At 31.0% G+C, this 27944-nt stretch overlaps 2 protein-coding genes across 7 annotated transcripts in view; one reads left to right on the forward strand and one right to left on the reverse strand.

Annotated features, from left to right (window-relative positions):
* The window catches only part of fry (Protein furry), a 293867-nt gene that overhangs the window by 137888 nt on the left and 128035 nt on the right, over positions 1-27944 (forward strand). For all 6 annotated transcript variants that reach the window (XM_065503200.1, XM_065503203.1, XM_065503202.1 and 3 more), the window contains 6 exons: positions 661-810; positions 4662-4831; positions 8292-8446; positions 8668-8778; positions 8880-9034; positions 15114-15274. In XM_065503200.1, coding sequence (XP_065359272.1) covers positions 661-810; positions 4662-4831; positions 8292-8446; positions 8668-8778; positions 8880-9034; positions 15114-15274 — 902 coding nt within the window. The remainder of the gene's footprint in view (positions 1-660; positions 811-4661; positions 4832-8291; positions 8447-8667; positions 8779-8879; positions 9035-15113; positions 15275-27944) is intronic.
* Positions 24995-27944, reverse strand: part of LOC135953769 (alpha-2C adrenergic receptor-like) — a 78801-nt gene continuing 75851 nt past the window's right edge. Inside the window, exon 7 of the mRNA XM_065503759.1 lies at positions 24995-25119. Coding sequence (XP_065359831.1) covers positions 24995-25119 — 125 coding nt within the window. The remainder of the gene's footprint in view (positions 25120-27944) is intronic.

Genomic DNA, 27944 nt, shown 5'->3' on the forward strand with positions numbered 1-27944 from the left:
CGCCCCTGTATCACTCGAATACTCCTTGGCTTCGCCCATGTCAGATTTATTTCCAAAAAATTTTGATTCTACTCCTATATTCCAAAGTGAAGCGTAGCCATAACAGGTATTTCAACATGTGGCCGAGCGTTGTCATGATGGAATATTACGGTTTCATGCCTGGCTGTCTGGGTATTTTTTAGTCAAATGCTCCCTTCAAACGAATCAATTGCATTCGGTACAGCTTCCCTGTGATGGTCAGGTCAGATTTCAGCAGCTCATAATAAATAGGACCCTTTTGGTCCCACGAAATACATAGAATTACCGTAACGCATTGGCTTCACATACGATTTCTTACGCTTCGGGTTATCGTAATGGATTAATTTTTAATCATAAATAATGATTCCAATTTTGGTAAATTTTTGTTTGCATTCGGTTATTAGATGGCACATAATAATTTTGGTTAGAAAATCCAAAAACTGTGAACTAAGAGCCACCCTAGTACACAACGCATTTAGCTATAAATAATTATATAAAATAAAATCTTTTATAAAATAAACATATTTTTTTATGGTGTTGTTTGCAAACACTTAAAATTCCATAAATTATTAACACACCCTTTTACCTCCTTCTAACTTTTTTTCTGTTTAATATTATTTTATTTTATGTTTTCTTTTGCAGGGATTTAATGGAGGAATTAGTCGTTTACATACGTGAAGCAGTTGACAGGAAACAGGAGAACATGAGGAGACGCAGAAGACGTGATGCCTTGCGTTTGCAATTGGTGCGAGTGCTGGAGAAAATTGCGGAAAATGGTACATTCGGTGTCAGGTAAGAAGGGAACATTTAAATTTACTTACGGGTATTTAAAAGAGGGCAACAAAAATCTGTTGCTAATGCTTATAAATTGATATGCGAAATGTGTGTTAAAGGATTTAACAACAAACGTTTTTTTGATGTTATATTTTCTTTTTATATGACTATATATTTTCAGTTTGTGGTTTTAAATGTTTAACAATTATTTAGCCTTTTGAAGATTATTAAAAATGAAAGTTAAATTATACAAGATATTGAAAAAGTGCTAAAAATAAAAGTATAACATACTAAAATATTGATGGCTTACATTTTAAAGTGACTAAAATTTATTAAGCAAAGTTTTTATACATGGACTGTAGTAAAGTATTCTTCACTTAAAATCCGGTCGCACTTAAGCTTTCATATCGACATAAAGAACAAGTAAGAAACTATGGTCTGTCAAACCTGACCATATAATACCCTACACCAAGTAAATGAGCAAAAACATTATTGTTTTAATATTTAAATAATTTATATTTTTGAGAGATTTGCGGAAGTGGGCCTTATATGGGAGCTATGATCAATTATGGACCGATCACCATGAAATTAGGTCGAGTGATTTATGTCTATATGAAAGTTATTTATGTTGAATTTTGTGTATATACCAACATTTCTAAGAGATTTATGCACGTTAAAGTGATTTTCGGAAGCAGGTCTATATGGGAGCTATGACTAATTATGGACCGATCGTAACAAAATTTGGTGACATGAATTTTGTATATATAAAACTTATTTGGAGCGAAATTTGTGTAGATGCATATATAAATTAAACATTTATGACCGATAAAGTCCAATTTCGAGAGGACATTTGTATGGGGGCTAGGTGAAATAATGGACCGATTTCAGCCACTTTCAATAGGCTTCGTCCTTGGGCCGAAAAAATTATATGTATCAAATTTTATCGAAATATCTTCAAAATTGCGACCTCCCCACTATGGGGATGTCAAAAATGTCCTTTAAAATGTTTATCCTTTAATATCCTTTAAGATTGCCAATAAATTCCTTTTAAAAAAATAGTGCGTTAAAGACCCAAATATTCTATACTAAATGTCAAAATTTCGTCCTTTATATATATAAAGGTCAAATAAAAAATATAAAAAAAAAATTGATTAGTATACAAAAAAGTTTTATTAAGTGCATGTTATAAACTACACCACCATCGTGGGGGAGGTATAATGGGTTAGGGCTGTTGTTTGCAACATACAAAAATATTGTCCCAACACCCACCTTAAAGTATACCAATCTGCACAGGATCATTCTGAGTCGACTAAGCGATGTCCGTCCGTCTGTCCGTCCATCCATGTAAACCTTGTAATCAAACTACAGGTCGCAGGTTTAAAGATAATTCGACAAAATTTGGCACAAACCTTTATAGCCCAAGGACAAAGGCTATTGAATTTGGTTAGAATCAGCCCATTATTTATCCTAGCCCCCATACAATTGGCCTATTTGAAAATAGTTAAGCTCACATAAATATCTTAATTATAAACATATTCAACCCAAATTCAGCACAATTAAGTTTTATGTAAGCCGAACTCTCACGACCAAATTTCGTGACGAGCGGTCAACAATATTCCATAGCTCCCATATAAGCAACATTCTCGAAAATGTCATTAATATACATAAATCTCTGAAATATGTCAGTATCCAAACAAAATTCAACACAAATATGTTTCATATATTCCCAATTCATCCCACCAAATTTTGTGACGATTGGTCCATAATTAGTCATAGCTCCCACGTAAGGCTAAGAAAATGTGTGTATTCAAATAAGATTCAACACAAATAACTTTCAGAAAACTCTTTATAATCATATACCTGGTGTAGGGTATCATAAGGTCGGGCTTGCCCGACTATACCATTTTACTTGTTTATTGAAAATAAAAAAGTCTTCTTCGTTGCTTTTCACAACGGATTTTGTTATATTTTTTTAGAATGAAATATTAAAATAAAATATAAAAAATCAAATAATTAAAATTTAAAATATTTTTTAACACTTAAGTAGTTAAGATAGAAGGATGAAATTTTGGCATGTGGTATTCAATATTTGGATATTTAACTCACTATTTTTAAAAAAAAAAATATTGGAAATCTAAAAGGATATTCAAGGATAAAAATTTGAAAGGAAATTTTTGACATCTTTTGATCCTTACAGTATAAAATATAAATAATACGAAATATTGTACAACTATTCTTGATCATTTGACACCAAATTTGACATAGTAGGATGATCAGAAGTATTTTAAAATTTTTTTTTTTTAAATGTACTCCTCTGAAAATTTGAAGTCCTTTTAAAAGGAAACCGGATCACGAAATGAAAAACTGATAATGCAGTTTTTCTCCATTTAATTTATTGTTTCAGACGTATATCATCCGGTGTCGTACGGTGATATATAAACAAATTACACATTGAAATTAAATATTTTTTTTCGTTTTATATTAGTGTTTTTTTAGAACCCATTTACTTAGTAAAAAAATTTAAAAAATTTTGCTAACTTGATTGTTTCTAAAAGATTTCAACCCAAATATTATAAAAATACCAAAAAACCATCTCATCAACTGTTAATAAATAAGATTGAATTTATGATTGAACATTATTAAATCGCATTTTTATACCCTACACCACCATAGTGGGGAGGGTATTATGCGTTTGTGTAGATGTTTGTAATGCCCAAAAATATTGGTCTAACACCCACCTTAAAGTATACCGATCGACTTAGAATCACTTTCTGAGTCGATTAAACGATGTCCGTCCGTCTGGTTGGCTGACTGGCTGTCCATGTAAACCTTACTTGTTTTATTGTCGATTATAGCGCTTCCATTTTTCTTTAATTTAGCTTTGACAATAGCCCAATATTTTTCAATTGGCCGAAGCTGGGGACAATTGGGTGGGTTCATATGTTTTGGTATTCTATCGACTTTGTTGCTTCCATACCAATCCATAGCAGCTTTGCAATAGTGCCAAATCAGGCCAAAACTTTACTATTTATCTAATAAAGGATAGCAAACTTTGAAGGCATTCTTTGATGTAAATATTCGAATTCATAGTTGTAGATGTTACAAACTTCACTGAAGAATGCTACCTTCGAACAAAAAATTAAAACTTTGACCCACTGTAAAAAAAAAAATTCAGCTGGACTATAATTTTATTCTACAAAAATGATCTACTCAACATGCCCTCTCAGAATAATGGTAATTTTATCTCATATCTTATAAGAGTTTCAAAAATATAATAAATATTTCTTCCAGTATTTATATAATAACTGTGGCAGATTTTATTGAACTCTGAGATGATAAATCAACAATTCTAAATGTTACGAGCTCTTTCACACCACAGTATATGAGAATTCAGTAACACACATCCTAGTTGTTGTTTCCTTTCTATCATCATGGAGAACCCACATCAACTGCTAGCTCTGTCGAATAAAGAATCAGTAATTCCTAGTACACTAATGGCATTCGTTCTGCATTTTAGACGTACGTGTCATATTTGAAAATAAATTTCAAGTTCATGCTGAAATACACATAAAATTAGTTTTACTCGATTATAAGACAGACTCCTTTTATTTGCCTTTTTGATAACTCAATTTGAGTTTTCTCCATTACAGACAACCCATTCATGTTGCCCCGGCTCAACATAAAAGCGAATTATAATAAAAATAATGTTTTTGTTTGTTTGAAATCTTAATTAAATATTTAATACTCATTGTCATCAGCAGCATTAGGCTTCTTTTTTCCTTCATTCTTCTTGTTGTTTTTTTATATCAAATTTGAATTTATAACTTTGTTTTGCTTTTCATTTTTTTCTTTATTATTTGTGAATTTAGTACTTGTGTTTTGGAACGTGATACGATGTCTTTGCATCCAACATTTGTGGAGTATATCGATGGTGCCATGCAGTATTTGGTTGCCGAAACGGACAAGGACAACATCAGTATACGTGAGGTCAAGGCTCATTTTTGTAATTTTATACGCAAAATGATAAAGAACTTTTCATGTAAGTCAACTGATAAATCAGTATCAGGAATAAACAAATACATAAATTTCAATTTTTATTTGTTTGTTGGTTTGTTTGTTAATAATACAATAAGTTACGAACATTTTAATGGAAACAAATAACTGAAAATGTAAATTAAATTTATTTAAGTGTATGTGCATGTTTCCTTTTTATATTATTTTGTTACACTGTGCAGTATTTAAGAATATTTTCATTTGTAAAATTTGCCATGCTCCAGTTTACTTCCTGTAGTAAGGAAGTAAGAATAGATCTCAGTTGAAGACGAACTTAAGAACTTTATATTTTACCCTGTCTGATCCTGTGCATCGGGACTGTAATTGTTCCTGTTTCAAACTTCTTAGCCATCCTGTCAATGGATAAGCAACAGCCACGTGTTGTTTTTAATCTCAGTAAATATCCGATAAGCGTCGCAACTTCCTTAATCGTCAGAAAGAAGGAAAGCTGCCTTTGCTTCGTTCCACAACATTCAGTTTGAATGTCAACGCATCTTCCGGAATGATATTAAGATATTTGTCTCTATCGGTAAAACTGTTCTCATATAATGATATCGAATTCCGTTTTACTGTGATTTATGCAAGTCCGTGTTCTCTAGTTCACTTGGACAAATGTTATAATGAAAGGGAGAGGTCAAAAAGTCTTGCTCCCCATTTTTTCCAACAGCGACAAAGTTCATTGCCGTCATTGACAGTAGCAACAACCATCATTATAGCTTACAACTCCTTAACTCCTCAGGACACGCAACTGAAATCACGCATAAATTGCGAAATAGAAACAAGGTCAAGGCAAGCAAGTTCATACCCCAAGTACTGCCGGCTACCTACAAAACGATTGGTCAGTCAGTGGTCAACAAGGAGAACATAGAGAGGTATGTGTGCCATGATCCATTTGATCGCCGCTTGTATATGAGAGCTTTGAACGACATTCACAGAGACGTCATCAATTCCACGGTAGCAGGATACCGTATGAATGTAGTACTTTTAGGTCGCCCACCACCGATAGCCGACGCCGAGAAGATTCTGCCGCGTAAAACAAGAGACGTTCTGGCACAGCTAAGATCAGGATGGAGACTCCTGATACCCTCCACATATTCAACTGTTCAACCATTTCACTACGTCCTATGGATTTATGGACACATCCAGTCGAAGTAGCACAATTCCATGGACTTTAACAACATGCTGATTGAATATTGTACAACCTCGATTGCATTCCGGAGACCTGGTGGAACTTGGATGATAAGAAAAAATATCTGAAATAACGCGATTAATGCAGCGAAATAATATGTAGTTCAAGAACAATTCCAGTTTACATAGCTGCAATATATACAACGTTCTCCGAAATACTATCCTAGATAGTCCGCAACTTCTTTAGCTGTGAGAAATAATGACTGTTTCTCAACACTAAGTGTTAATATTAATATATCATCCTTAACGATATGGAGATATATACCTCTGTCGGTAATAATGTTCTCCGAAATATGAGACGAAATGACGAAATTCCTTGCAATGACAACGAGATATGTTTTGTTGTGATTTATTGCATGTCTCTGTTCTCTAGTTTACAGATGTTGGAAAGAAAGGAAAGGAAATTTTTGTCGAAAAGGAAAGTTTTTGTTGTAAAATGTTGTCAACAGCGACGCAATTCATCGCCAGTTTGCACAGCTGTAACGGAAACACGTCATCCATAATACTTCATCATTCTTTCGATTTTGAGTCTAGAGACTGAAACCTTGATGCTCAAGGTATTGCGATCAGATCGGCGGTAATTATAAATTAAAACTGTTCCTTTTTGGAAGGCTATATGCGTATTGCCTAGCGGACTTCATTATCAGTTCTGTTTGTCGATTGTCTTGATCGACCTAACGATTTCATTGTCTCTGAACGCCGGAATTACATCAATCACCAACATACACGAAACAGAGTGGATGTTTCGTGAAGCTGTCACCGCACCATACGCTCGCATCGTTCTTGGAGGTAGAAAATTCAAAGTGCAGCCACAATTTATATTAGAAGCAGTGGGATTTGTAGATGAGTTCCAAGGATCACCCAGTTGAATTGGGAAATAGAATAATAAATTCACGATTAACCATAACCGACCCTGAGTTCCCTGAGCATCCTAAGAGAGAGAGAAACTAAGCGAAAAGATGTGTTGTTCGCAAACTTCTTAACCTTGCAGTATGGGTCTGCTTTACACTCCAACTGAACTTGCAGAGCCCATCAACGCAGCCAACCATTCAAGGCTAGTGGCTCCTTATATCTATTCTGACATCAAAACAAATGTAGTGGTTAGTTGAGTACCTGAAAACTGTTTTTAGTCTGTTTGTGAAGAGCCTGATTATACCCAATGCCAGAAAAATGCGTAGAGTGAAGTTTATATTTAACCTTGGAAAAAATTTCAATCTTACTGGCCGATATCCTTCTTGGTGCCAGTCGCGAGAAATCTGGAGGTTTTGTTACTACCCCTACCAGCAGCTTGTCATCTGGGATAGACTTGATGAAACGAAGTGTTGCTCGAAAACTACACAACCTTCAAGTCTCGAAATCAGTTTTGTACATCAACTGAAGCCAAAGAGGATACCAATGCAGCCAAACTATTTATGACTATTGACTCAGTATATTCATTCTGATGTTAAAAACCTTGGCGCGCTGGAATTGAGTAGGTGACAACCTGAGTATACACAATGCCAGAAAAAGTAGAAATAAAAGGAGTCCGAGGGACAATCGTCCTATCCGATATCCCTCTTGGCACCTCTTACTAAAGCTCTTGGGGTTTTTCCACTGCCCCAACCTGTAGATTGTCATCTGCTTGGAGTCCGTTAAATCACCGTACCCACACAGTATCAGCATCATTATCGTTCAGATCTCTTAGCGCTAATGCAGAGAGCTTGTCAAATTATGGTGTTTGTGGTGCTAGACTTGTTGAAATCCTTGTGCACTGTTAGACAAGCCCTAATATTCTAGGATATCCTGCTGGTCACAATGCCTAACAACATTAGGACATGGAACATGAATTATCGGAATGGCCGTCAGTCATTCGTTTAGTTTGGAGACAAACGAAGTATGTTTCGGATATATTCGATCGGAGTTCGTATACGGCAGCAGAATACAGCTAGAATGAATGGTGATCCCCTTCGGCATATAACAGATACAAATAAGAATTTGTCGTCCAACGGATTTATGGACTAGCCTTGTAAAATTACCACAATTCCTATCACAATAACTATCGCCATCCATCGTTCATCCATTACATGATGTAGTAGTTATGTTTAAATCAACATTCTCTTAGGAAATCGGATATTTTCCATATTTTTTTTATTCTATTCTATTCCTTTATATGTATTTTAAAAATCTATTTCTTATTATTGCACAGTGAGTGTTATATTTCCAGCAGAGCAATATTATTGTTATGATTTCAAAATATTTCTTTTTATCTTTATTTTCAGTGGAATCATGCGCAACTTTATTGACACGTGATTTAAAAAGGAATCTTTTCAATTTATTTGCAACCTGGTGTGGTACGTTTTCTAAACCCTTGGGCATTGCATCTCAAATTGGACAAAGTGCTGAAGAGGAAAAATTACAGTTTAGTGCTTTGCAAGTAAGAATTCCATACAGCACACTTGACTTTCTACATATTAACTCATGTTTTTTTTTTTGTATCATATAAAATATTCTTTTGACACTCTATTAGCACATCATTTACACATTCTTTATTTTGTTTTCAAGCTTATTATTAAATTATACATGAACTAACAATTTGATTTGTTTACTTTATTTCATTTCATTTTATTTTATTTAATTCAACTTTCAATTGACCAGGCCATGTCTGCTCTTTTATGTTGTGGCCATGTTTTCTACACTCCATATTTATCAGATGATGGCATCATTTATAAATGGCTTGACATGCTGTTGGCCTCCAAAGATGAAAAGGTACGTGTGTGTTTCTTGGAATTTATGTTTTATTAAAATTTGTTTTGGGTAAAATGAAAGAGAGTTTGTTATGTGTTTGTATATTATATTTTTCCTTTCAGATTTATCAATTGGCTCGTGATACGGTAGTTTTACTGCTAGAATCAAATCCAGATATGGGCCAATTATTGGAATGGGTTATTGATCGTTGTTATACATCGACGCCCCGTGAAGCAGATGCTTGCTTTTTGGCTTTAGCTGCTATTTTTAGTGCAAGGTATGTAATTTATATTAAATGGACTTTAATTTTCTCTGAAATAAACTCCTTTTATATGTACATATTTTGTTCATGCACTTGAAAATTTATGGTTTTGTTTAAACAAATAGGATTATAAAAACAAATTTATTTTGTTATTATCATCCAATACAGAATGTTCTTAAGACATGTTTACAGAATGTTTGTAAATTGTTTTCATACATGAGCAAAGTTTATTATTATTATTATTATGTTTTATGGTTGTTTGTATTTCTTATTATCACTGGGCATGCACTTGCTTTATACAGTGAGCTAAAGAAATGAAATTCCATACAAAAATGCTTATCATAATATGTAAGGAGTGAGATCGAAAAAACCTTAACACACGTTTTTCCTTAAAACTTTAAACCCAAGTATTATTTGATTTTTTTTTATCATATTACTTTTGAAAAGTATGTCAATTATGTTCATTTGTTGTTAATCTGAATAAAATGAGTGACGAGAAAAAAGTACTGAAATTATTAAATATTTCACCGTCCGACAAATAGAGAAAAAATTCGTTAGACACGAACCGGATGATATACGTCTGAAACAATAAATTTAATGGAGAAAAACTGTGTTTTCAGTTTTTCATTTCGTGATCCTGTGTCCTGTTTTTAAGGACTTCAAAGTTTCAAAGAAGTACATTTTTCAAAAAATATTTAAAAATACTCCTGCTATTCCAACAATGACAAATTGTATGTCAAAAGAACAAGAAGAGTTGTAAAATATTTTGTATTATCTTTATTTTATCCTGTGAGGATTAAGAATGTCCTTTAAAATGTTTATCCTTTAATATCCTTTAAGATTGACAATAAATTCCTTTTAAAAAAGTAGTGCGTTAAAGACCCAAATATTCTATACTAAATGTCTAAATTTCATTCTTTATATATATAAAGGTCAAATTAAAATATAAAAAAAAAATTTATTAATATACAAAAAAGTTTTATTAAGAAAAGTGCATGTTTATAAACTACACCACCATAGTGGGGGAGGTATAATGGGTTAGGGCTGTTGTTTGCAACATATACCCACCCACCTTTAAGTATACCAATCTGCTAAGGATCACTTTCTGAGTCGACTAAGCGATGTCCGTCCGTCTGTCCGTCCATCCATGTAAATCTTGTAATCAAACTACAGGTCGCAGGTTTAAAGATAATTCGACAAAAATTCGCAGAAACCTTTATATTGCCCCAAGGAAAAAGGCTATTGAGTTTGGTTAGAAACAGCCCATTATTTATCCTAGCCCCCATACAATTGACCTATTTGAAAATAGTTAAGCTCTCATAAATATCTTAATTATAAACATATTCAAACCAAATTCAGCACAATTAAGTTTTATGTAAGCCGAACTCTCCAAATTTCGTGACGATCGGTCAACAATATTCCATAGCTCCCATATAAGCAACATTCTCGAAAATGTCATTAATATACATAAATCTCTGAAATATGTCAGTATCCAAACAAAATTCAACACAAATATGTTTCATATATTCGCAATTCATCCCACCAAATTTTGTGACGATTGGTCCATAATTAGTCATAGCTCCCATATAAGGCCCACTACCGAAAATGTGTGTATTCAAATAAGATTCAACACAAATAAGTTTCATATCAAAAGAAAACTCTTTATAATCATATACCCGGTGTAGGGTATCATAAGGTCGGGCTTGCCCGGCTATACCATTTTACTTGTTTTTAATAAAAAGTCTTCTTCGTTGCTTTTCACAACGGATTTTGTTATATTTTTTTCGAATGAAATATTAAAATAAAATATAAAAAATCAAATAATTCAAATTTAAAATATTTTTTAACACTGAAGTAGTTAAGAAAGAAGGATGAAACTTTGGCATGTGGTATTCAATATTTGGATCTTTAACTCACTATTTTTTTTAAAAAAAAATATTGGAAATCTAAAAGGATATTCAAGGATAAATTTTTGAAAGGACATTTTTGACATATTTTGATCCTTACAGAAAAAAATAAAAATAATACGAAATATTTTACAACTCTTCTTGATCATTTGACACCAAATTTGACATAGCAGGATGATCAGAAGTATTTTAAAACATTTTTTGAAAAATGTACTCCTCTGAAAATTTGAAGTCCTTTTAATTTATTGTTTCAGACGTACAGTGGGGAGCTCAAATGAGTACATGTTTCTATTTTGTGCACTTCTTATGGAATTAAAATAAAACTAATAAAGCATATCCAAAAATTTTTTCTGTCATTTATTTTATGTTTAATATGTAACAAAATGAATTACAATTCAAAACAAAAAACATCCAGTTCTAAATAAAAAAACAGACAAAACTAAAATAACTCGCATGTACTCAATTTTGCACCCCACAATAACTTTAGGGAAGAATTGCATTTTTTAAAAAAATTTACAAAATCATTTATTACGTAAATAAAATTTTACACGCATTGGCATATTTTCTATTAATTTTTCATTAACTTTTTTTGGAATACTCTCTCGTGCTCAATCCGCTGTTAAAGCTGGTACAAATTGGTAGGAGTTAATCGGTATAGAAAAAATCGTAGAAAATCTGCATCAGGTAGAAGGAATGGTCCACATGTTGTTTCTAAAGCCAATAAATAGAAAGCATTTCCAAAAGAGCTCCCAACAAATACGGTAGGAAAGCAGTTAGGTTAGCTCAGTACTCGGACTATTTGGTACGAAAAGTTAAAGCCAATGCAGGTTTAGAAACATACAAGGCTCAAAAAGTTCCTGGCAGAAACTCTGCAAAAAATTTAGAGGCCAAAGACAGAGCACGGAAATTGAAGTCAAATTTTATACAAAAAATATATCTGTTGCATAATGGATGACGAAACGTATGTTCTGTTTTATGTTGCTGATGCCCGAGGGAATGTTGTAGAAAAGTTTAGGACCCAAAAGCAGACAATTTTCCCAAAAAGTTCTTGGTATGGCAAGCAATATGCAGTTGCGGCAAAAGAAGCCAAACATTTGTTACAAAGGGTTCTATAAATATCGAAATTTACATCAAGGAATGTTTACAAAAGAGGATGTTTCCACTCATAAGACTTCTTAATGTGTCCACTTATTTTTGGCCTGATTTGGCATTTGTCACTATGGTAAGAAAGGTTTTGAGTGGTACCAGAACAATAATGTGGTATTTGTACTAAGAGAGACAAATCCTCCAAACTGCCTGGAGATAAGGCCTGTGTAGAGATAGATATTGAACACTTGTTAAAACAGAATGGAAGAGCACAAAAAAAGGTGTCCAAAAGTGTGGTAGATTTTAAACGAAGATGAACTACCTGTTCAAACAAAGTGACAGAAATCACTATAAGGGTTTCCGGAAAAGCTTCATAAATTCATCACTATGTCCCGGTCCACACTGTGAAACATTTGCTGCAAAACATTTTTAAATTTTCTTTTGAAACTGCATTCGTGTCCACACAGTGAAGTTTTTGCTTTTCAGTTTTTGACATTTCTGTACAGTACGAATACGAACGAATAAATGTGGATGACATACTCAACAAAAACTTCATGTACATGAAACAACCCAGCAGTTTGAAAAGTGCCAATTGGAAACCTTGCACTAGCTATATTACTACTTCTACAACTAACTAGTTCGATGTGGCTGCTAAAGTGGTAGTTAAATGGTTATCATTTGCACTACATTTCACCAGCATATTCAGTAATAAGCAGTAGTCAGCTATTTGTCCTAAGTTTTTGAAAATAAATTCAGAAAAATAAAATCCTCTAAAATATACCACTTCGATGGCCACATGTAATGCTGAATGTGGCCGTTTGTGTTTTCGTTCTCAGTGATGATGTAGAAAATGCAAAAATTGAGAGTAGACCAATGATGTTCATTTCATTGTGCTTTCGCGCTGAGTAACAACACACATATTCTTATTCTCTTTAAAAGAGCATAACAAATGTCTCATTTTTTTTAAGAAATTCTTAAGCATTGTTGTTGGTTGGTTTTTGGACGAAGCATAGCAAACACACGCGTTTCAATTACAATTGAACACAAAACAACAAAGTCAGAAATAAATAAAAAATTTGAGAGAATTTCGGCCGTATAATGTATATTCTTTTATATCCTTAAAATTTAAATTACATTAATTTAATAAATTGGTTATATCTGGCAAAAATTCTAAATCTAAACATTATTTATTTTGTTCTTATTTTAAGTGTTTGACATTATGTTTGCTGGGTAGCTCTCTCACCAACAAATCTTCATTTTTATTTTTGAACATCACTGGAGTAGACTCACATGTTATTCTTAATAACAATTAGAGAGCAGTACAAATAAGAGCTCTGTGGTTTAGTGGTTAGAGCCAGCGTTGCCACTCATAAAATATTTTTCCTACCAAATTTCTAATTAAAAACTACCAAAGCCTACCAAATTTAAAATATTTGAGAAATGCTATATGAATTCGTTTCAAAATTAATAGTTAGCTTAAACTTATATTATTGCTGCTATAAAATTATCCAGAGGAAGAATGATATTGAAGCAGAGTTTAACACATATTATTAGAAAATAAAAGTTTTGAGAGCCCTTTGGCATTTTTTGAACTCAACACTACTAAATAAATATACATTTACCTGACTAAACTAAATATTTTAGAAAATGCTATCTTCATATTTTGCAAATATGTAGTTTTATTATTTTGGCTTAACATAAGTAGTTTTTTCGTTATTATTTTAATTATTTTGTTCTTAAAAATACTTCTGTATTCAGAAATATCGTAGCCTACCAAAATACGACAAATATCGGAACAAACCAACCAAACTACCAAAAGTCAATTTGTTAACTTCAAACTACCAATTTTGGTCCAATTGGACCAAAGCGGCAACGCTGGTTAGAGCATTTGACTAGAAAACGAGAGGTTATGTGTTCAACCCCGCTATCAGAAAAATGTATTTTTTCTTTTTTTCTGAAATGCTGGAGTATTTTCACTATTGAATTTAATAGTGAAGTGTTATGCAGAGTGAGCCAATCGGTCACTTGCAATGACATCCCCGTGTTAAATTCACCAGTCAATAACGTTGCGAGTGGGTTGAAAATTCACTAGTAGTAGTTCTTAGTGGCCAACGAATTCGACGTAGCGGAACTAGTGCAATGAACTGCAGGGAAAGTTCCCTTTTTCATTCCGCTTTCCCCTTTCATCAACAAACTCAAATGTTTTGCAGCAAATGTTTCACAGTGTGGACCGGGACTATGGATTACAACTAAAAAAATTATTTTTTTTGTAAGTTGTAATAATAATTTCAAAAAATCAAAACTCTTGGTTTAGTGTGGTTTTTTTTTTATTAACATCTTTGAATGAAGCTAAAGAACTATATGTTTTCAATGGATTTATGGCATGAATTACGAATTAAAATTTTAGTGAATTAAGTTCAAATTGAATTAATTAATTCGAAGCTGTATACTGTACTGTATAGCTGTATACAGAATCTTTATCAAAATACGTGACTATAGTACGAATATATTGAATAACAGCGAATAAAATTAAGCCTTCAATACTGGTACAATAACTTTTAATTATAATCTAAATTTAGCAGATGCTGTCACTAAGATATTTTGATTATAATACCTCATAGATTGTAATATTTGTAGGTTTAAGGATTTCCTATATCTGTCGAAATAACATAAGTCCTCAATATACATATATATTTCGCGCCTTTAAAATTTCAAGCCTGATGGAAATGCTCTGAACATTCTCGTACTAATCTCTCATAGTTATTGGAACACAACGTCATGTTGACAAAACAGTTCCACTTGGGGACTCGGAGGACATCACTCAACATCACTCAGTTGGAGTGTTCCCCATGCTAAATCCATTTAATCGGAATTTATACAATATGACATCTTTAAATGGCATTCATAGCGAAACACATTCCGCCAAAACAAGAGTAGTTCTGACACGTTTGAGGTCGGGATCCACATAGACTGTGAGATTTCAAATGTATGCCCGCAGTTTACCGCTGCTTTAAATTATTAATTATATAATTTAAAACATCAATAATGCATACGATTCTTATTTGCCATTAAATTAATAATTTTCTTGTTTTTTTTTGCAGAGAATATCCTTGCGATCACTATACCTCAGTCATCACAGTTACTCTACTAATGACGGGCTGTCCACGTGTAGAAGTTCATTCAAAAGCTTTGCTGCTGCTGCAAATATTAGACAAACGTTTCTTCGGCAGTGTAGGTCCACTTCATGCAGACAATGAAAAAGGTATGTTTTTGCAACAGTCATATTAACGTTTAACGACAGTCGTAAATAAATAAATAAAATATCAATGAAAAACTACAACTCTTACTATTATTTATAAAAAATGTTTAATAGCAAAGCTATAACTATTGTGTATATAATAATTGTTAATGTCTGATATGACAAATAGACTAACTCCCTAAAACATAAATTGGATATAAATGATAGTTTTATTATTAGTAGTTTACTTTACACATCCCAGGTAATCTAGCGTGAAGCTAATTGTTTCTTTAATATCTCTAAATAGTCAAGAGCTTAGTCACTCGAAACTTTTATTGTAAGTTTTCGTAACAAATGGGAAGATCCATGTGAAAGCGATGTAAAAATATCGCGATTTGAAAATTGAAAAATTTGTTAAAATTGTTTAAAATTATATACACATCCATCTAATCAAATACCAACATAATTTTTGACTCTATTTTAAAGCCAAGGATATTGTCCTTAAAATGGTGTGAATACAATTGTTTACTTCCAAAAGGTTAAAGTTCAATAGTCGGAGTATATATTTCAATGTAAAAAATTATGATTTTAAAAGTTTGGGTTCATTTTAACCCCAAGTTCTATATAGGGTTAATTTTAATTTGTCTGCTGTTTTTGTAAATACTAGGTTTTGTGTTATATTTTTGTTAAGTTTCATCAAAATCGGCCCAAAAATATACAAGATTTCGCTCTTTAAATTAGAAATTCAAAATATTGAACAATTTGACCTTTGACCTTCACGATTTAAGGTTGAAGGTTTTCCAATTTTAGTAAAACTTTCTGAGTATATTTAGAATTATCTGGACTATAATATTCTGAATATTTTTTACTTAAGATTTATAGCAGTAAGGAAATAGAGCTCATTCGCCAAAAAATTGCCAAATAATTGGTTTTTCTCGAAAATTTCAAAATTTAAATCGCAGGTACGGAAAAACTATGAGAGATATTTTCATAATTTTTTCATATTTTTATTCCCTATTATGTTCTCAATAAATCCCAATGAGATGATAAAAAATTCTGAAATTTGTTTAACAAAATTTTTAAAAATTTGAAATTGGAGTTTTGAAACTGCCGTTAAAAAAAATTTATTTTTTTGGCCATACCTGCGAATAGGTTAACGGTATCCTACGAAGACAAAAACTCATATACAAGTAAATATGGATATATTTTAAGTAAAAATTAGCTTTTATTTTAATATTTATCAAAATATGTTAATTTTGTTCCTACATTTCTTCTTATAATTGCCTGAGACACGGTAATGGCCTGGCGAATTTTTAATAACTTTAACATTTTTTGACCAATATCATCATGTGCCTTTCCCTGCTGCAGATTATTTAGAACTAATTTGTGCAAAATCAGGATTTCCGCCTAATCAACATATTTATGACTGTTCAAACAGTATTCCGAGGGACTTTTTTATGGGGGTTAGGTGAAATCATGGTCTGATATTGCCCAAATATGAAACAATCCTTATCAACGGAGAGTATTTGTGAGAAATTTCTGATAGCTAGCTCCTATTGTTTGGCCTTATCATATTTTCAACATACAGACAGAGGTACGCACAGATCGTATTAGAATTTCATACGGACCCAAAATATGTTGATGTGTTACAAACGGAATGACAAAATCAATATATCTTTCATCTTTTTTGATGGTGGGTATAAAACCTTAGTTAATCAATTTGGCGAATAAGGCCAAAGGTTTGTTTTTAGTGTATGACTAGCTGTCCCGGCCATAGCTCACACAAAGTTTGAAGACTCCCACTATAATAGTACTCCAGATATGCATTAATAAATTTTTACTTTGTAGAATTATATAAAAGCTATTTCATGTCAAGTGAACCAACTTTTGAAATCGATGTCTTCCGATTAAATTTGCACCAAGGTTAGTTCTATTTTATAGTAACTCAAACACAATTTTTCAACAAGATCGGTTAAGAACTCTCTGAGTTAGAAGGGGTCAAAGTTTTTTCTTATCCATGTATCTTATTACCTATTGTTCTTAGCAAAATGTTTCCCAAATAGCTTAGATACCTCTTTCTTCAATCTTTTGAAAAATATTAAAAAAAAAAATAAAAAATGTTTAATATTTTTTTCCGAAAACAAAAACTTTTTTGATTTTTTTTTTAAATGGGCCTTTTTTTTTTCTTCAAATAAAGCTTAGATTTTTTCCTTGAAGAGCTATTTGCTCGCTTAGTGGGATATCTATCAAAATAAATATTTTGTAACTCAAAACATACAATTTTTGACTTTTTTGCAAAATCAAAAACATTGTTGACTTTTTTTTTCAAAATGGACCCTTTTTTAATTTTTTTTTTTAGCTCAAAAAAAGCTTGGGTCTATTCCTTTAAGACCTATTTAGTCGCTTAGTGGGATGCGAGTGGGATATCTATCAAAATAAATATTTTGTATCTCAAGACACAATGTTTGACTTTTTTTTTTTTGCAAAATCGAACTTTTTTTTCCAATATGGGCCCTTTTTTCCAATTTTTTTTTTGCTCAAAGGCCAAAATGTAAAATTTTGACCCCCTCTAACTCAGAGAGTTCTCGACCGATCTTGTTGTGTCTGAGTTACTATCCAATAGAACTAACCTTGGAGCAAATTTCATCCCGATCGGAAGACATCAGTTTCAAAAGTTGGTTCACTTGACATGAAATGCCCCACATATAAAGATAAATAAACGGATCAGGTTAGGCTGATTTCTTGATTTCAGGAGCACAGATGGTTTCAATATACTTCTGCTCTTTTAGTATTTATTTTAATTTATATTCAAATTTAAATCCTTGCACTCTCATATTTATTTATATTTTTAAATAACCTTGACTAAATAAATAATGTTTTTCGATTTCTGTTTAATTAAATAATTGTTTGTTAATTAAGAATCATATTGATTTTCGGCACATATTACCAAATGATGTTATTATTCTATTATATATTTTATATTAAAACAAATAGACCATTTTTATCAAATTTTATTTAATATTTAATAATACACATAAAGTGAAATAGAAAAATAACTGTAAATAATATGTTATTTTAATTGATAATTTAAATAAATTTCGTTAAAATTAAGTAATATTAAATTAGATTATGTGTGTATGTGCTTTTAAACGAAAGGGGTGTTTAATATGTATGAATAATGTGGATATTAGGGTGGTTTAAATTCACTACATACATATGTGCTAATTTTGAACGTATAATTTCAAACCCGCTAGCAAGAGATCCATGAAGATGTCAATTGAGAGCAAATAGATTTAAATATTTATGGTTAGAACTGAAAGATTCAATAAATTAAAAGAACATCAGAAAAAATACACATTTGTTGATGATTTCAGAAGTAATCTAAAATCTAGTAAAGATATTACTCCACCCATGCATGCATATAGCCAGTACCTACACTGGTGCATATTCCTATAAACGCACACTACTTTTTTTAAAAAGATTGTAAAAATTAAACATGAACATATTTAGGGTGCTACAAATTTGTTTATTATATTAGTTAAGACACCATTTAAAATATTGTTTACAAAAAAAATTCATTTGTACTACATTTATTTTTTTTTACTTAATTTTCGAGATTAACAGCCATTTTTAAGGGTATTTTCCTATAAACGCACTTTAATTTATGGGCCATTGTAGCATTATTAATAATGTGTGGATGATCCTTTGTTATCGATTGTTTCAAAAATACGGTCTGGCATTGATTCCACTAATTTTTTAAGCAGATTGGAATCAATTTCCTCCCAGACTTGCTTAATTCTAAGTTGCAGCTCTGTCACAGTCATTATGCTTTCATTCTGGGCATTATTTGCATAAACTTTACGGGCCATGTATCCCTACAAGTTCTCCATTGGGTTTAAGTCCGGACTACAAGCCGGCCAGTCCAACAGAGGAATGCTATGTTCATTAAACCAAGATTTCGATTGCTTAGAAACATCGATTGCAGCATTATCTTGTTGCAATATACAATCTTCATCCATAAATGAGAGAAGAGCATCTTCCAACAGTTCATTATAAATTGCACTATTAATTTTTGTCGGAACTAAACATATTTTCGACTTGCCAACTTCAGAAAACGCTGACCAAACTATAACACTGCCACCACCGAAATTATGTTTTGACATCCGAACATCGTTTGATCTCAAAACTTGCCAATAGCATAAGTATGAGTCAGGATCGTCTAAATTAAATTTTTTTTCGTCAGAGAAAATTACTTTTTTCCACTCATCTGTCCATTTCATATATTTTCTTGCGAATTTTAGACGATTTTCTTTATGGAGCTCTTTTCGCATTGGTTTACATTTCGGCTTTTTCCATTTTATGTTTTCATCGTTTCGTAAAATGTGTGTTTGGAAGTCACTGGAAGATTCAATTTATTCTTTATTTGTGTGGAATTCAATTTGTTGCGGGTTGCTTCTTGTTTTATTAGATTAAGTTGTCTTCTTGTTAGCTTTGTATTTCCCTTTGTAGGTTTGCAAACTCCATAATTTTGACCTTTCTTCAAGAAATTTCGCACCACACTTTCCGAACGATCGATTTTACGTCCAATTTCTCTATTGAACATCCTTGGTCGTGAAAAAATTTAATTTGAATCTTTTCTTGATCGGACAAAAAAGTTCCCTTGGGCATCTTTAAAAGTGATGAAATTTATTGATTCAAAAAGAAAAAGTTTTAGTAAATTGAGATGTTACTATTAGAAACGTACCTTTGGTTGAAAAAAAAACTAAAATTGATAATATTTTATTTTTGGTAACTTTTGTAAAAACAAATTTCACGTCTGCGTTTATACGAATCTTCCACTTAAAATAGCACCAAGAATATTTGATCGCATAATTAAGGCAAATAACAAGAATAAGAAAAAAAACTTGTTTACTTTCAAAAAGTATCGTTAAGTTGTCTCTCATTAAAAAAGTTAAATTTTGCTTTTGGATGAAAACAACAAAGATATAACAAAAATACAGAAAAAAATTAAGTGCCTTTATAGGAATATGCACCAGTGTATGCAAGTTTGGCGTTACAACTAATGAATTTTTTTTTTGCTTGAAATTGCCACTTTCGTTACCAGTTTCATGGAATCGTTAACCCTTCATTTGAACGTTTATGTAACCAGTTCTCTAATCAATGTTTTTTTTTTGAAATTGTTCTACGCAAGCGTTATATACGAACACACTTAAAACGATTCTAGAACTATTGCATAAAACTAGGTTTTGTTTCTTTCATAACATTAAAAAAAAAAAATAAGTGTTGGCTTATCGATTTTGGATCTAGTAAACGTTTGTTGCCTTTTAATAAATATTTTGAGAAAGAATCGATGTCAATTTTTTTAATGAACACCATATTTCAGCTTGGTTTAACAAACCTAATCTTTTTTACTAATAAAATTCAAGTTTTTCCAAATCAAAATTCAAAGTTTTTTTTAATGATACCATGAAGTTCTCTCGGAACTAGTTTGTGTTCTATAGAGTTAGTCTAGAACCAATATTTAACTAGTTCCTATTAAACTCTATAGAATTTCTTAAGAATAACAACATTGTTTTTCAGAATGGGTTCTAGAAGTAGTTGCGATATCACTAGTTCCAAGAATGTTTTCAAAGAATCTGATGTGGTTCTGGTTATAGTCGTTCCAGAACTATTGATTTTGGAACATGTTCTAAAATTTTTAACCTTTTTTTTTATTTTTTTTTGATAAACTTTGTTTTTTTCATATATTGATGAACCATCCTAATACACAGATGCATTTACATCTCAAATGTGGTAGTTTAATATTGTGGTGCAGTGTTTGTTAATAGTTTATTACAAAATATTTTTAATTGCATTTTAGAACAAAAGTTATAAGCACATTATATTTAAAAACGATTATATTGTGCTACAAAATAATAATAAAAAAAAAACAAGTACGAGTGTTACATTCGGCTATTGCGAATCTTATGCCCACCGCCAATTGGTTTTTTCTAGGGTATTCATTCGACTAATGATCGTTCGATTAATCGAATAATTTCTTACGAATAATTATTCGAACAATTTAAAAATGGCTATTTTCGAATAACGAATAATTCGAACAATTTTATGTAGAATAATCGAATAAAACGAATAAATGTTCATATACATATATTTAAATTTATTAAATTGCTTAAAATTTTTCATAATTTCACTGTAGATGAGTGTTTCGATAGCTCCTTCTATAAATATATACATAAATATTACTGCAAGAAGTTACAATTCTAAAAACAAATCTCTCAAAATGTTTAACTTAGGACTTGAACCAATGAAAATAAAAGGTACGGAATAAAATATTTGTTATTTAGCTGGCGAAATATTAGAAGAATCGCAATTAATAATCAAAATATTAACTTAGATTAAAGTGGAGTTGAATATGATGGAGAATGTGATCTTGAAACGGTCGTCGAAAGTGATATTGAGGATGACATTCATAATGATTACATTGAAATAGATGAAGGCCATGATCTTAAAATATATGTATATATTTTATATATAATAAATCGAATGATAAACACAAATATTGCAAACTAATGTTTTGTTGCAAGAAAACCATGGAGTTCGCCTTATACATGATTTTGAACATCGTTGAAGATCTTTATCTAACATGGTAATAAACTTTTTTCGTATTTGTAAATGCGTCAATCATGTACTGCCTGACTTCAAATTAGCCACGTTCACTGACAATGATATCAAACCTTGGACAGATTCCTTCCTCTATTGTTTAATTCCCCAAGACCACTTTATTAAGTAAAGATTCTGCAACGTTGATAGAGCTTGATGTATAATACAATTTGTTATAAATAATTTAAAAATAGTGAAGAATTAATTTACTAAATAATTAGTTACTCAATTTAAAACCCGAATTAATGAACGACATAAAAAGTTCTTAATACGTTTATATTGTATTTAAATTCAGGATCATGGAAACTAACGGGTTTGCTAGTCAATTGTTTTGTAGATTGTTCGGGAGTTAATTTGATCAGATTATTTTTTTTTGAAAATTTAATAATCCGACATCAACTTTTTTAAAAAAAATTTAATTATTCGAATAATTCGATTAATTTTAAACGTGTGATCGAATTATTCGAACAAGTTAAAATCTCTTATTCGAATTATTCGTTTTATTTGAACAAGAGAAAAATCGAATAATTCGAATACCCTAGTTTTTTCTCTATATAAATTTGGATTTTCTCAAGTTCAACATAAAAAGAGTGTAATTTTGGAATGATATTCTTTTCTGCAAAACCACTACTGCAGACTTTTAAAAATTCTGTTAAACAAATTCTAAAAAAAAAGTTTAAAAAGGGCCCTTTTTGAATAGATATTCCACTAATATTCTACTAAGCCACTAAAAATGGACCTAAGCTTTCTTTTGAGATAAAAATATATAAAAATTATATATCTTGAGTTACAAAACAACATTTATTTTGATATATATCCCACTCTCATCCCTCTAAGCGACCAAAAAGGTCTTCAAGGAAAAGACCTAAGCTTTCTTTTCCGCAAAAAGTCCCCATTTTGAAAAAAAAAATAAAAAAAGTTTTTGATTTCGGAAAAAATTTCAAAAATTTTTTTTTTTCGAAAGATCTAACTACCTATTTGGGGCACATTTTGCTAAGAACAATAGAAACAAAATGTCAAATTTTGACGCCCTCTAACTCAGAGAGTTCCCCACCGATCTTATTGAAAAATTGTGTCTGAATTAGTTTCCAATAGAACTAACCTTAGTGCACATTAGAGTGTCCCTTAGAATTACATTTTTTGAAATGTTGAAACGGTACCCGCTGTTGCCCTTCTTAGCTTGTTCTAAGAAGGGCAGCCCGTGCCGACTTTCGATTTAGTTTTGAGGTGCATTTACAAGGGGAAAAATGCATTTTTATAATTTTTTTTTTTAAATTTTTCCATTAAATAATTACTTTTGCAATATAATTTAAAAGAATCGAAATGTGTACGTAATTGTCATTCTAATAAGATATAAAACACAAAAATTGGTTAAAAAATGTTAATGTTATTAAAAATTCCCCAGGCCATTAACGTGGCTCAGGCCACTAGATTTATTTTGAGAAATATTAAACCAAAAGTTTATTCTTACTTAAAATATATCCATATTTACTTGTATATGAGTTTTTATCTTCATAGGATACAGTTAACCTATTCGCAGGTATATCCAAAAAAAATATTTTTTTAACGGCAGTTTCAAAACTCCAATTTTAAATTTTTAAAAATTGTTTAAACAAATATCAGAATTTTTTGATCATCACATGGGGATTTATTTACAACATAATAGGAAATAAAAATGTGAAGAAATTATGTCAATACCTCCTATAGTTTTTCCGTACCTGCGATATAAATTTTTCGATTTTCGCGATATAAATATTTTGGCGAATGAGCCCAATTTCCTTACTGTTATTAATTTTAAGTAAAATCTGTTCAGAATATTATAGTCCAGGCAATTTTAAATATAGTCTGAAAGTTTTCTTAAAATCGGAAAACGTTAACCCGTAAATCGTGAATTTCAAAGGTCAAATTTTTCAATATTTGGAATTTCTAATGTAAAGATAGCGAAATGTTATATATTTTTGGGCCGATTTTGATGAAACTTAAGAAAAATATAACATGTAGTCTAGTATTTACAATAACAGTACAAAAATGAAAATTAACCCTTAAGAGCACTTGGGGTCCAAATGACCCTGAACTTATAAAATCACGAAACACACAGTCATTTTAACCCCAAGTGCTTTTAAGGGTTAATTTCCATTTTTGTACTGTTACTGTTACACTTTGTTACTTAGCTGTGCACAGAATCAATGTTTTTTGGAAGTAAATCTTTCTGGTCCGATAGGAATAAAATTTGAAGTGAGCGTAGCCAAGGAGTATTCGAGTTTAAGTTATAAAAATTATCCAGGGCGGCGCTATGGGGACGCAAAGTAGGTACCTTCGACAAGTAAAATTTTTAAACCGTTGCCATATTTTTGTTTTCCTTTTTATATTTTTAGAAAGCACTCGGCTAGATCTTGAAAAAACATGCTTGCGTGTGCTATTTATCTCTAATAATTTCCGAGTTATAGGCATTTCAAAATTGAAACCTTAGAAATTTCATAAACATTTTCATAATTATTTGCTGGTATTTTGCACATCTTATTACTGGACAAATATAATTGAAATTCTTATTCACAAATAAAATGTATACAATAATGTATGTATTTGGTTTTGCTTTATTTACACTAGTGATTTTAAACTTACATAAATAAGGAAACCTTTGGTTTATTTATTTAATTATCCAGGAATCTAAATAGTTCTGGAACGCTTGTATATATACAGCCAATACACGTTCTGGTTTGACATTCAGACAAATGATTATAGTTTGAAATCCAGGTTGTAATTCTCCTCGTTTTGATATTGAATGATAACTGTCAATATCTTTCATTTGTTAATGTATCATAATGTAGCAAGTTGTTAATTAAAATGTTAATATTCTGGCAACTGATTATACTCGTTCCAGAACTAGTTATTTTTGGATGAATATACTTACAAATCTATTTATAATTTAATAAATTTTCCATTAAAATCTAATTTAAAAACGTTACTTAAAATACTACAAACATTAATTACAAATTACACAAAATACTTAATTGTAGTATAAAATTATGGGTTTAAAATCCAATTTTCTTATAAAATTATTAAATATTTAGTTTAAAATAATATTTATTTTAAACGCTGCAATTCATGTATTTCATTACAAACATTTTGGGTCATCATGCGTCTACGCGTTGATGTGCTGGTGCCACACGATCCAATAATACCGCTGGTATTACGATAATATTCGGAGACTGTAAAAGAGACAGAGAAGAATTGGGGAATTTATTAGCATTGTCATAAAATAATTTAGGCCCTAGTTTTGTAAATTAGGTCACAAAGTGATATTTATATGGAAAACAAAAACAAAATTTGAAAAATTTGTTTTTGTTTTAATTTGAAATTAAAGTTAACTTCTACGAGTGCAATGAAAATAATTCAATAATTTGCTTGAAATTATTGCACAATTGATTCAACCTCTTACCACCTTAAGTTGTTAAGGTGGTAAGAGGTTGAATCAATAGATTTTTGAAGAGTCATTTATGGACCGATTTTGCTGATTTACAATACCAAAATTCTAGAACATTTATCTAATATGTTGTTACAAAATTTGGGTCCATCTGATATGTATAATTTGAAGCCATTAATCTCATTATTGGCTTCAAATTATACAACTTGCAGTAATTATCTTGAATGTTAGGTAATGCCGTAGTCGGTAATGCAGTGACAAAAGTTATAGCAGAATAATGTCTCAAAATGTATACCTCGAATGAAGTTTAATCAGATATTTTAAAGGAGATAATTAAAAATTTGTTTGGATTTTGAGCTATTAGTTAAATATTTGTAAAAGTTTCCATTGTATTGTCAAGCACCGCTGCATGTCTGTTTGTGGTAAATTATTACTTAATAATTGTCTGTTCTGTCAGCACTTTGCACGTGCTGAATTATACAATATTTAATTACAAAAACTGTTATTTAATTTATAATAAATCATAAAACATTTGTTTATTGTTTGATAACAAACATCTTAAATGGTCATTATCTAAATTCTAATACATTTTCATAATCATATGTCACATTTTCATGACCCCTTGTAATCGTATATCTTCTTAATCCTTATGTTATTGTTAAGTTTAAAATAGTAACATTTTAAACATATAAATAAATAAATAAATAAGTATTTGAGTTCTACGAACCAAACACTTAATACCATTGTCTGAATAAATGCATTTATGTTAAATAATTCTCTATTTTATATTGTATTTATAGCAAATATATTTAATTCATAATCAAATAATCAATAAATAAATAGACAACATTTCATTTTAAATATTGTATTTTGTTTAGGTTTTACAGCCAATTCAAATTTATATATTTACAGGATTATATATACCGACACGCATTCTTATAACAGCTAGACAGACAAACATATTTCATGCTCATTCTCAGAATTCTAACAAATTTTCATAGTCATATGTCATAAATCCTCTTATCTTTGTTATTCTTCCTGTTTTTGTAATCGTCAGATTTAAATTAAGAAATTCAAAGCATATAAATAAGTTTATGATTTTCTACGAACTAACCCTCATATTCATAATCTATTTTTACACTCACCATCTACAAAGATGGGCGTGTATTGATTTTGTCATTGCGTTTGTAACACTTCAAAATTATAGTCGCAGACCCACATTAGTATATAGAGTAACTTCGGGTAATGTGGACTACCGTTTTGTTTTTTCTAAATTTTGGCCACAATATATATGGATATTAAAAAAGTTGTGAAGCAATAAATTAGCTAATGTATTCTCTAATTGTTTTTGCAGTTGAAAATTTTTTCCGTCAAAGGATAAAAAGTTTATGTGAAAATATTGTAAGGAACCCAAAAACCAGCATTAAAAAAATGGATGGTAATATGGACCACTATATGAGGGTAATGTGGACTAGTATTTAATACATAAAATTCATGAACCAGCTAATCATGAATGATTAAAAAATTTAATTTCAATATATTTTTATTAATACAAACTAAAAAGTCGCGTTCGTGGCTTAGATACATTGCTTACAAAGTACATAGTTATTGTCGGGTAATATGGACCAGTAGTACATAATCAAGTAATTTAAGTGGTCCACATTACACGAACTTGGGTTACAGTGGTAAAAAATTATTTTTACCTAATAATCTAAATTTGCTTAAATTCTTACCAAATATATGCAAAACTACGTGTCCACTTTAATTATATAAAACAACCAAACATTAAATTCTACCAAGTAACTGTACCAAATTTTGTTTCTTACTTGAGCCGAAAAAAATGTTGAGCACGCGCATTAATTTCAATACAAGAATAAAAAGCCAACATATCAATTACTCATGAAAGCAAATGTGCAATTGTTGTTTCAAACTAATTGTAAAATGTACGACAAATCAGTTTTATCATACCTTCAATAGTTTCTGAAAAAAGACACTGGTCCATATTAGACGCATAGTCCACAATACCCGAAGTTACTCTATATTCTGGGTCCTCATAAGAATCAAAGACGATCTAGCTATGTCCGCCCGTCTGTCTGGCTGTTGAAAACACGATAGGGCCGAAACGAAAGGAGCTAGCTGGCTTGAATTTTGCACAAATTAGTTCTAAGTACACTAAAATTATACTGTAAAGTATGGCGGACAATATTTGGCCCTAGTCCCCATACAAGGTCCCCCTCAGAAAATGTCTTAAACATTCATAAATGTCTTATAATAAATAATCGTGATGAAAATGGTGTGTGTTCGTAAATGCAGTAAATTTGTGCATCACTGATGCCACGACCTGCAAACTTTTGCAACATATAACTTAATGATGCATTGGTTGCACAAATTTGCGGCATCACTGCCAAAAATTTGCATTAAAAAACGTTTGACGTAAAGCAATAATCGCAAATATGCTTTTTCGAACGATAAACTTTTAATTTGCTGCAGTGATGCAATCATACTGAATTTACGAACACACCCATGGACATAATCAAGTTTTATATGAAACTAAATCTTTCTATCTCCCCTTGTGAGGACCGGTCCATAATTGACCCTAATATAACCCCT

This window comes from Calliphora vicina, chromosome 3 (genome assembly GCF_958450345.1).
Source record: "Calliphora vicina chromosome 3, idCalVici1.1, whole genome shotgun sequence".
NCBI lineage: Eukaryota > Metazoa > Arthropoda > Insecta > Diptera > Calliphoridae > Calliphora > Calliphora vicina.